The 12,551-nt window shown below is 37.5% G+C and overlaps 1 protein-coding gene across 1 annotated transcript in view; it reads right to left on the minus strand.

Annotated features, from left to right (window-relative positions):
* Nucleotides 1–12,551, minus strand: part of sorcs3b (sortilin related VPS10 domain containing receptor 3b) — a 112,091-nt gene that overhangs the window by 41,898 nt on the left and 57,642 nt on the right. Inside the window, 5 exon segments of the mRNA XM_048190845.1 lie at nucleotides 2,838–2,940; nucleotides 4,000–4,146; nucleotides 5,920–6,099; nucleotides 6,184–6,273; nucleotides 7,850–7,968. Of these exon segments, the coding sequence (XP_048046802.1) occupies nucleotides 2,838–2,940; nucleotides 4,000–4,146; nucleotides 5,920–6,099; nucleotides 6,184–6,273; nucleotides 7,850–7,968 (639 nt within the window).

The following is a 12,551-nucleotide window of genomic DNA, read 5'->3' on the forward strand; positions in this document are numbered from 1 at the left end:
GTTGGGTCCTGCGGGAGCCCAAACCCAATGCAGCCCTCTAGTATGAACCTCTGAAACATTGAGGCTTGTTTCTTGGCATCCTGGAATCTCTCGACGACCGTCGCAACAACATCGCAGAAGAGACCAAGAGGCGACAACGGGGCATCAAGGAGAAAAGCTTTGTCCTTCTCCTTGATGCCTGAGAGGTTCAACCACTGGTGTCTCTCCGTCTCCACCAAAGCTGCCACTGAGCGGCCGATGGCGCGGACCGTCACCTTAGTGGAGCGGAGAGAAAGATCACTGGCCTGACATAGCTCGTTAATGTTGTTGGGCCCCACCCCTTCACCCTCATCTTAATCTTTCAGCAGGTCAGCTTGATACGCTTGAAGGATGGCCATTGTGTGTAAACAAGCGCCAGCCTGACCTGCTGCCATATATGCTATGCCCACCAGCAAAATTTAAGACAGCATGGCTTGGTGGGCAATGTCGGGGCTTTAAGGGATGATGCAGAGTTGGTAAGTCCCGCAATAGCTAAATAATAATACACTGAGAGACTTGAAAGCCTAGCTGAATATGGCCTTTACCAGGATCTCGACACCTCAATGTGGAGATCCTGAAAGTACGGCAAACCCCCGACATGGAGGCTGCTGTGTAGATTGCAGGAAGTACTCATCTAATTTACTTTTCTTATACACTTCCCATCTCTCGGCCGGCCAATCGATATTAATTTTCGCCACGGCATGAAAAGACAAACTCCACCAACTCCTCGTACTGCAGTGAATGGGCTGGAGAGTCCCAAATCACTTGCTTCAATGCTGAGAACATCCAGCTCCCCAGAACTAGACGCGCTCAGCATGAGGTGTTTGCTTGGCGTGGAAGAAGCTGCAGAGAGGGCTTCCGGATCCCGAGGCTGAACACTGGACCCAGAGGTTGAAGGTCCATGTCCATCTGTGAACACCACGAGTGCAGTCACCGAACTGCCTCAGCAGCCACGGGACCAGCACAGCGGGGAACGCAGAGCTGGCCACTCTGTGAGAAAAGAGCCAGCCGGGAAGAGCCAGTTCACAGTGCTCACAATCAGCTCCCTCGAGAGCTGACCGGGCATGCTCCGCTACCAAACAGCTTACACAAAAGTCATGTGTATCCCCGTTCGTAATATAATGAGGACAGGGAGGAACACACTTCTTAAATTGCTGTTGGCTCACCATTTTCTTAGATATAGATATATAACTAGCTTCTGCCAGACCACTTTCCGTGTTCAAATTACGAAAAAACGGAACTGGCGTTGTGTCAGTTAAGCTTAGTTGAATATGGAAGGAGTAGGACGTAGCGTAAGTGCTTTGAACTGCGAGAGTTTTACACTTTTTTCGTAAGTAGAATACGGAAGGCAGTCTGGCGGAAGCTAGATATTTTACTTCATAACTTGTTAAATATGGATATTTTTTTATACAAATGCATCGGTTCACTTCAGAAGGCCTTTATTAACCCCCAAAAGCTGTTTGGAGAATGTTTATGATGGATGTGGATGGAAGCATTTTCTTCAGCTCATACTCGCTCATACTTCAGATCCCGCTCACTGCCATTATAAAGCTCAGATGCATCAGGATATTTATTAATATTTCTCTGATTGTGTTCATCAGAAAGAAGAAAGTCATATACACCTAGGATGGCTTGAGGGTGAGTAAAGCTTGGGGTAATTTTCATTTGAAAGTGAACTAACCCTTTAAGATGAAAAGGTTGAAAGTGGACAAAAGAGACGGATTAAAACACCAGATGTAAACGGATATGCATCTCCCTCGTCTACTTGTGAACCGATCGACCAAACCGCATCTTAATACTAGGTGTAAACAGGGCCTAAGAGGGATTCCTGATGTCAGCTGGCACCGGCAGAGCAAGATGTAATCAGAGAAATTGTGTGACACTCCAAAGACAAAAAAGTAATTGTTTCCCATATGAAATATTTTGCTTCTATAATGTCATTGCACCAAAGTAAATTTATGTTTTTTGTTTTGTTTGTAGCATATCTGAGACAAAACACATTTTTTGTCAAAAACTGTATGCAGATGTTAAATTTGGTAAATGTAAAAACATTACACATCTCATTCTTATCTTAAGTACCTTAAAAATCTCACATTTTTAAATCTTTTTTCCCCTCAAAATATTTTGCATCCCATGGGGTTTCATGGACTCCAGTTTCAAAACCCATGGTCAACAAGACCTGATTTAAGTCATTTAGTTAACTCAATTGTGCAGTTACATTTTGCCTTTGCACAAGAGTATAATATTAAATCAATAATCTATGATTTCCTGATGAATTCTTGGTGCACATTGTCTGGTGGGGTTAATGCCAGTTGAGTATGAGTGCCCTGAAAGACCACAGTCATCATGAAGTACGTTTGGTAAAGCTGCTGGAAGTGACAAAAATAAAAATAAAAAAATCAAATCCCATATTTATACACTCTGAGCATGGAAAAGTGATTGCGGAACAGCTGTCGGACATGACAGGCAATTATGAATGTGGAAGACACCGGTCATATTTTCTGCGTGCTCTGCATGGCTAACTTTTTGAGCATGCATCTATCTAGACTCATGCAAGAAGCTATTTGGGTTTTGAAGATAACTTTATAATGAGTCTGACAAGCAAAAGAATAGAGTGAAATGAGTTTTTGTTCCAATCATTCCAAACTCTGCAGCTGCAAACAAAAAGACAACTTGAAAGCCATGATATGGCCACTCAAACTACGTCTGCATTTAAAAGCATGCACGTTTATATCACTTCTTCACTTTAATTTATCAGAAACACTTAGGGGACCATAAAAAAATAATATAGGAATTGTCACAGTTACACACACACACACCTGTGGCCACTATAATCCCTGGAGCGGAGTGTTTGGTGGAGATAGTGTCAGGTGTGTAGGGGTTTTCAGACATCTGCAGGTGAAGGTGCAGAGAGCACGACGGCTGAAAATTAGAACATTACACAGTATTAAATTTTATTTCAATACATTTACATTTATCTGCATAATCTCCCCTGCATCAACTAGCATCAGCTTTCAAAAGCTGTGCAAATTAATCCATTTCAGATCTCCCTAGCTTCTGTCCACATTTTTAGTATCCCTTACAATTAGTGTGACCCAGTTCTTGCAGAAACTAACAAAATCAAATCTTTGATTTTAGGGCTTCAAAAAATCATAATATGATTACGCCAATTAGAATTCAGCATCAATACAGTATCAAAAATACAGTTAAACAAATGCAATCCCCCACCTAGTGATGCAAAACTAATTGCATATGCAAGTAAGCAGTAAACTATTGTTCTCACAAGGTAGCTGTGTGTACAAGCTTCTGAATTATTGTTCTGAATTCTTCTTGGTTATTTAAAGTTGGTAATAAGCCCTAAAATAACCAAAGCACAAGGACTGGAAAAAACTTGTTTCATCTTGTCTTTCTAAAGAATGACAACACATGTGCAAACACTGTGCAAGCCCACTGTCTTTTGGTGCAGCAGAAAAAAAGTAATTAAGATTTTCTGAGATCTGCTGATAAATGTACTCAAGTTGTTCAAGTATGTCTTAATTGAAACCACCAATCTTCCAGAACAGTGTAAAACATCATTGAAAGTCATTACAAAGATACAGAGAAGGTAGTGTGTCTTAATCAAACCATCAGAAATCTCTGAATTCAGAGCTACTGTTTGGTAGCTGGTGGTTCACCCTCATCTCACTGTGAGACTAAAGGAGTTCCTCTCTGCAGGGCTGCACTGTAAAAATGCATAAAACGAGAAACGAGGTGTGTCTGAGTATAATGTAATATATATAGTGGGTGTGTCTCACGCTGTAGCTGTTTTCAATAAACGTGGGCGTTGCTGTGGTTGCAGTGGGTGTGTCACTGTAATAGGATCAACATGGCTGGTTTATGTTAAATAGTATTTCACCTACTTTTATGTTGGTGATTTATGCCTTTTTTGGCAGTGTCTTCATGGAAATGTATATCTGGATAAATTTGTCCAGCGGTTCTCACCAGGTTGCAGTTGATGTCATGTCCTGTAGTGTCTTTTGCCGGAGGCTGTAGTAATCTCCATGTCTGGCCTTTGTTGTAGGTAATATATGTTCTCATCTGCATGTCTTCTTTTTTATTGGCTATGATTAACCCACTAACACCTGACACCTATAGGACAGGAAAAAATAAGCTGAACTACTTAGATTACCTTTTTTTTTCTGTGTTCAATATAATATGTATATACAATATATATAATCATGGCTTGACATTAACTTTTTTTAAGTTACTAGCCACTCAGCATTTTCACTGGCCACAATTTTGACATCAATACCATGGGGAAAAACTGTCATATAGATATTTTTAATACTATCTCATAATTTGGCAGCAGGTATATTAGGCTGCTGTCACTTTAAGAACTGATGCACGGATCCAATATGCTGTTACACATGCATTCACATTTTCAACTGTCTATGTTCACTTAAAACATAACTTACATGAATACTCACCAAGGCCAGCATTTGACATTATTTTATGTGTATTTGACTTTTTAAGTATGTATGATAAGTAGCGAAAAATAACTCAATTTAGTACCGAGAGGAGGTTTTATGAGCTCGCACTTCATGTGAGCACAAAATCTACGGGAATGAGTAAAATTATGTGCAATACGATGCTGAAATTCAAGCCCTGTAACACCAACAATATTCATCCAGAGCAAATGAAATGAGTAAGTGAGGGGAGGAGGGTTTGTGTGTCAACTTGCTGTCGGAGAGATGAGAGAGCAAGAAAATGCAGCTGGTATTGTGTAACTGTTCTGCAGAAAATGAGTACTGGAAGTGTTTCAGATATTTGAGTATCGATATGAATATCGAAAAAATCTATATTTTTGAAACCACTACATTGTACTTAGTTTATTATTTTGGACTACAATTGAAAAATGTATATATTATATATATAAAATTCGACATGCCAAATTGGCTAGTAGTAGTAACTGCGTTATGGCACTGCTGAAACCCACTCAGATTTGGCGCGTTGGCAGTTGTTAATGTCAAACCCCTTATATAAACCCCTTATATTGGTTTTCGCAAAAAGTCACTGAAAGTGTTAACTGCCCATTTAGTTGTCTTTTTTGTATTGACCTCATCTTTGTCGTCTTCTATCTAGCTCTGCTGGTGTTAATTCTTTGTGCCGCTTTTTGTCATTCAACGTCTTCTCCAAGTCTTCTATTTCGTCTTGTGCCTGGGCCCATTTCTCAAAATTGCCATATTCTCCATACAAATGAAACGATATGCAAAAATCATCCGTTCAGCCTACCTAAATAAACGCTTTCATATATGTCTCTCACTCAGTTTGCAAGCGTAACTGTGTTACTATGGTTACCAATGTTTATAGTGGTGGATTAATTTCGATCTGTAATCAAACAGACTGAAACTACCTGTGCATTAAACAGTTTTACTGCACACCTTCCAGCCAATCAGAATCGAGTATTTAAACAGACCAAGGTATATATATATATATATATATATATATATATATATATATATATATATATATATATACACAATTACAGAGATTAGAGATTCTTTGGTTAGAAGCAAAAAGAGGAGAGTGAAAGGATATCAGGTTCTACATTATTGCAGATAATCCTCATTCTCTTTGCATTTTTGCTTACACTTCAGTTTCTGGATGTTTTCAGTTGCTCTCATTATCAGATTTTCTTCTCTTCTTTGTATTCATAGTGTTTAATGGCATAACTTCAAACACTGATGTTTTGTGCTGCATTGCACTGTTCCCTGTACTACTTTTAAAAATTCCTGGAGAAAGCCATGCTAATTACAAAAGTTTTCCTAATTGCACACAATATGTGTTTGTGAACATTCGAGATGGTCAACTTCTTAAACTTACTTGGCAAGCACCATCAGGCCATACTACATATTCACAGACCTTGTAGACATCCACAATGAGGTTTCCTGCGAGACCACGGGAGGTACGGAGGTTTGGGAGCGAGCGGGTAAAGTAGACTCCAGGTGTGTCTGAGATGTACAGACTGTAGGTGTCATTTTCATTCCATTCCTGAACTGCTGCCAAAACTTGCCCCTCATCTGTACTGACAATATGCATGTCCTGCACAGAGAACTGCTGTTAAAGCCACATACATTTCATTTGACAACGTATTTGTGACAGCTAGTGCTGTGGCATGTATCTTACTTTGGGTAGACAGTATTTAGGGAGCTGTATGGTCCTAAAGGGCCCTCGCTGATAGGACACAAAGTATGTGGTTCTTCCTGCTGTGGTTAGCTGACACACACACACACACACACACACGTTACAGAAAGCATTTACAAGGACTAACAACAGATCAGCATTCTACACCAGTCAGAACTCATGTTTGCTTGTTTGTCATAGAAGTGACTTTCCATTGCTCATGATCCAATGTTTTTAGTATCTCAGAGTGGCTTGGTTCACGGTAAATGCAGCAAACTATCTCTGCATGTGCTGTGAGCATTTGGGAGAGCAATGCGCAGCATTCACAGCATAACATTTTTGTGGAAAAATGATTACAGCATTTTCACTAGATTTATAATGCGGCATTTGTAAACATGTTTTCACAGAAATGGCAACATAAATGCTAGAGGGTTTAACTCTTGCAATTGAAGAAATTAAGACATACGCATTATACAGTAAAATAAATATTTTTTTTTATTTTACAGTGCAGTTTACAGAATTACAATAGTAAATTATTTCTTTTTTTGAAATATAATAATTTTATTATTATTATTATTATGCCCTTAAATTCCCCTTGATTTTGTGGCAATTTTTGCCTTGTAGTATCAAAAATGGCATTGAATATTGATATTCTTCAAAAATTACATATAATTCAATGTGTTACTTGCCACTTCATTGTAGTTATTTGTGAAATATACTAGCAATTTCTGAGTGAAAATTATTTCAAAGTAATTCCTAATGTTTTTCCTGTGTATCCTTGTGGGGTTCTTTTACATGCACACTTATAATAAAGTAAAAGCATTGTTTTTTGTTTTTGTGTGCATTTAAGTACATGACAATGCATAATTGAATATTTGAAGGATTAAATACGTAGCTTTCTTTTGAGGAAAACATACAACGTCAATTGTAGTCCAATTGTTGGACGAGGTTGAGGCACAATTTATTCTTGTCTTTTAGTCTGACTTCACAAAAATCTAAAGAAGCATTTTGGCAACAAACTATTGGTTTGGTCAGACTGATATCAAACTTTTAAAGTGCATTTACTAAATGTTGGTGAAACTGGACACACACACATATTGTATACAATCTGCTACTTGTCAAGTAGATTGTAGCTATTAAGGTTGTAAACATAGTACATTAGGGCTCCAACGCTTCAATTGATCCAGTGTCAATAGAGCTTAGATGTCCAAAGAATGAAGCAGTGTGTGTGTGTGTGTGTGCGTGTGTTCACTTTTACAGGGTGAGGATGGTGCTACACTCAGTTTTTCCTGCGAGAGGTGTGGGGTGTCAGCCAGTCTCTTGTTCCTGTGCTTTTTGAATCAATATCCTCATTATTCTCTGTCAAGTCAAATCCAACAGCTTCAAGCAACAAAAGTCAAAAGAAAGCTGCTTGTATTGACAGAGGAGGGTCCAGGTTTGGGATTCTCACTCAAAAACCTGTCCCGTCCTCCCCTGGACTGAACTTAAAGATGGAGAGCCTGGTTTCAGTGGTTATCACTCACTTACATGTCACTGACAGAGATAAAAGGAGGACTATGAAAAGAGTCAGACAGAGATGGCACACACACACACATTTTTTTTGGTATCTCCCACACCAGTCTAAATCACATACACTTATGTACTTTATGAAACGCACACATTTCTGTACCTGTAAGAAGATGTATTGGTCCTGCACTACGAGGGAGTTGGTGTCAATTCGGCCACTGAATGGATACTGCCTACCCTCCTCTGAACACTTTTGTGCTCGGCAGGTAATATACTGCATTTCTGTGAGACACAAACACAGATTTATCAACACAGGATACGCTTGTGCACAAGAATGCCTTGATCTACACCAAACAAAAAACAGATGATCAATATCTCTCACTCTCGCTGACACACACACACCCACACAACAAACACAATCTAGAACTTACACACAAACTTCCCACACATCTCTATGTCTAGCCAAATTAATCAGTGCTCTCCATTATCAGTCTCTCTACTAGTGATCCATCCTCACTCAGAAGGGAGAGAAAGAGGGGGTGGGAGTAGAACTACAGGGAAAGAAAGGAGAAAGCAAAGAGAGAAAGAAAATAAGAAGCCCATACAGAAACAACAGATTAGGATTGTTACCTATTTCACTTAATAAAATGCAGATTTTTTTTATTATATATATTACATGTATATGACGTTTAAAGGTTAAATTTAAACACGGGGAGGACGCACAGTATGACTATCTCAAAAAACGCTCCAATTGGTTGTACTTTTACTTTGAAACATGGTGTTTCACTGACTTCAAACCTGACGCAGTATGTCTCAACAAGTCAAGACTGAATATGCACCATGCGCAAATAAGATTTGAGTGCTGTGATGAAGGGCAACCCTCTACATTGTGAGTTAATCACTTACAGGTCACACTATAGGTGTCTTCATCTACTATGTACTTAATTATATATATTTACAAAAAATAAGCACAAATATGTACAAACACATTCAAATTGTGTTTATGTTGTATAGCAAAAGACTTTAGCTGCAACTAATGTGGATATGGGTAAGGTTAGGGACAGGTTTAGTGGAATGGGTAGGTTTAAGGGTGGGTTAAAAGTTAAGGGAAGGGTCAACAGTGTAATTATAGATGTCATTACAGAAATTAATTACAATAAGTTAATTGTATCAAATTATTAATTTAAATGTTAGTACAGCAGTTAAAGAGACCTAATATAAAGTGGGACCCAATTTTTTAAAGTTTAAATGTTAAGCTTTGTTAAACTTTTAACTGATGTCAAACATCTGGTGATTCTATTGTCTATGTGTCTGTAGCGGTTGAAGGGGAACAATTTTAATATAGCTACCCCTACGAAAAATAAGTATACTTCAAGTTAATTTTATTAAGTATACTTAAGTAATGCTCAAGTATATTTTTAAGTATACTTTATGTAGTAAGTATACTAATATCAATGTACAGTGCCCTCCACAATTATTGGCACCCTCAGTAATCATGAGCAAAGGCGGCTGTGAAAATAAATCTGCATAGTTTATCCTTTTGATCTTTCATTCAAAAAATTCACAAAATTATAACCTTTCATTGAAGGAAAATAATTGAAAGTGGGGGAATCACATTATGAAATACATGTTTTTCTCCAAAACACGTTGGCCACAATTATTGGCACCCTTTTATTCAACTTTTTGCAACCTCCTTTTGCCAAGATAACAGAGTCATTTTCTATAATGCCTGATAAGTTTGGAGAACACCTGACAAGAGATTAGAGACCATTCCTTCATACAAAATCTCTCCAGATCCTTCAGATTCCCGGGTCCACATTGGTGCTTCTTCTCTTCAGTTCACTCCACTCATTTTTTTAGGGTTCAGGTCAGGGAAACATTTTTGTGTTGGTTTTGATGTTTGTTTTGGATCATTGTCCTGATGGAAGATCCAACCATGGCCTATTATTGGATTTCTAGCAGAAGCGGTCAGGTTATGATTTTTCATCTGTTGGTATTTGCTAGAATCCATGATACCATGAATCTGAACAAGATGTCCAGGACCTCCAGCAGAAAAATAGGCCCACAACATTAAAGATCCAGCAGTATATTTAACTGTGGGCATGGGGTACTTTTTATCCATGTATGCACCAAACCCATCTGGTGAATTTGCTGCTAAAAATCTCTTTTTTTAGTTTCATCTGACCATAGAAGCCGTTCCCGTTTGAAGTTCCAGTCAACTGAATATGTTGGAGATTGTTTCTGGATGAGAGCAGAGGATTTTTCTTGAAACCCCCCCGAACAACTTGTGGGGATGTAGGTGTTGATACATTTTTTAGGCTTTCTGAGACTCAAGACTCAACTAATCTCTACAGTTCTCCAGCTGTAATCCTTGGAGGGTCTTTGGCCACTCAAACTTTCCTCCTCACTTCACATTAGGACAATTTAGACACACGTCCTCTTCCAAGCAGATTTGTAACATCTTTAGTTGATTGGAACTTCTTAATTATTGCCATGATAGTGGAAATGGGGATTTTCAATACTTTAGCTATTTTCTTACAGCCACTTTCTATTTTTTTGAAGCTCAACAATCTTTTTCTGCACATCAGAACTATATTCTTTGGTTTTACTCATTGTGATAAATGATTATTCATTCATATATAGGGAATTTGGCCTTTGTGTTTCCTCATGTTTATAGTCCAGTGGAACAGGAAATCATGGCTGGACAATTTCATGCTCCTAGTCACCCTGGTGTGCTAAAAAATGTAAATATGAATAGGAATATATTTCAGAGATATTTTACTCATAAGAATGTATAGGGGTGCCAATAATTGTGGCCAACATGTATTGGAGAAAAACATTTATTTCATAATGTGAGTTTCCCCCCACTTTCAAATGTTTTACTTAAATGAAAGGTTAGAATTTTGTGAATTTTTTTGAATGAAAGATCAAAAGGATAAACAATGCAGATTTATTTTCACAGCCACCTTTGCTCATATTTACTAAGGGTGCCAATAATTGTGGAGGGCACTGTATTATTGCAAGTGTACTATTTCAATACTGCTTGGGACTAAATTGAAATTGCAAAGCTTGGGACTAAATTGCAATTCAAATTTAAATATAAGGAAGCCATTTTAAGTTTAAAAGTCTATATTAGATTTCATTATATCATCAGATGTTAAAAGAGTGGAAGAAGACTTCAGTTCCCAGAATGCATTACTAATTTTAATCGAATTGCAATTCACTAAATTCCTCTTCATATCATAAACAGATAATATGGCTTATTAAATATTTCTGTAGAATAGACTGAAAGAACTGGTTTAAATCCTTCTTTTAGAAGGGATTTGATTACTTCTAGGTCATTCCATGTTAACTCAACCAGAGGTCCACGGCTCCATGAGTATATTCTTAAACTGTACACACTCTGAGTGGTCAAAACCCAAATGTGGCTCACTGCAAGCAGCTGTGGTTGCTTTTCCCAGGTCTATTAACTCATGGTAGCTCCAGAATCAGTTAAAACAGGGGTGTCCAAACTTGGTCCTGGAGGGCCACTGTCCTGCAAAGTTTAGCTCCAACACACCTGCCCGAAAGTTTCTAGTATGCTTAATTAGACCTTGATTATCTGGTTTAGGTGTGTTTAATTGGGGTTGGAGAATCTTACGAATAAACAATTAAGAGCAATTGAATGTGCCTCATCTGGACCATTTCAATGTACTTTTGGCACTGAACATTGTTAAAATGTTTATGTTCAGTTTTGATATAAGGAAAGAAGATACATTTTTAGGTTTAACATGATTTGTTCTTAAGAAAAGTTAAGTTTTGAAAAAAAAAAAAAAAAAAAAAAAACATGGTTTTCGATTACTGGAAAAGGGTACTGTTCAACATTTACTCATGGCGGTAGTGGGACCCCGATATATGGGAATGAACAATAGGGCCTTTAAAATGAAGATACCAAAAGAAAGGATTGTTAAGATCCAAAATCTAAAAGGATATTATGATATCTTCAAGTTACTTATTGAATTACATGCATGCAAACTTAGGGGGGAAAACATAAAATGCTTTTTCCCATTTTTGAATTGTCTCCATTGCCATATGATGCAACACAGATTGCTAAAGACAACAGAATTTACTAAAAGACCTAATGTGATAGGGACCCAAGCAGTCACAAGGAGAATCGCACCAAGATGTAAACACAGGAGTGTTGTTGGCCTCCAAAGAAGTGTTTATTACAAACAGATGTGCAAAATTTGAAAATAAATATGATTAAGAGCAGAAATAAAACAGGTTATCAATAAATACAGTCTAAAAAATAGAACTGTTAGGTACTAAAACAGAACTAACTCTCCTCTTTAACTATTGAGGCAAGAGATTCAGTGCGCTCAAGCAGTGCTATATAACCTTGTTTAAATTCACTCAAACCGTAATCCGTCATCCAATACTCCCTTCCACTAGTGACGGCTTCTTTAAATGCACACATTTTCCCGCTTACTAATTGGAGCATACCATTTTTTACAAATTAACTCTTGCCTCACAATGATTAATAAATAAATACACAAGATGATTAAGAACAAGAGTTAAAACAAGTCAATAAATACAACAAATAGGGACGGATAAAACCAACACAAACATTTGCACAAACATTTCCATAAATAGCTAAAATGAGCACTCCCATACAGTTCACGCTATTACTCTTTAAGGCCACGCTCACTCAGCTATAAATGGAAATATAAAACAGCAAACCCCATGTAAATATTATAAAATTCATAGGAATAGTAAGAACACAGTAAATATTTTTATTTAATATTTTATTATAATTTAATATTTTAGCTTTCATCACTATTAATTTTTTTCTTTCTTCAGAAAAAATATTAACAAAATCAAAAATT

The sequence above is a fragment of the Megalobrama amblycephala genome, linkage group LG5 (assembly GCF_018812025.1).
Source record: "Megalobrama amblycephala isolate DHTTF-2021 linkage group LG5, ASM1881202v1, whole genome shotgun sequence".
In the NCBI taxonomy this organism is placed as follows: Eukaryota; Metazoa; Chordata; class Actinopteri; order Cypriniformes; family Xenocyprididae; genus Megalobrama; species Megalobrama amblycephala.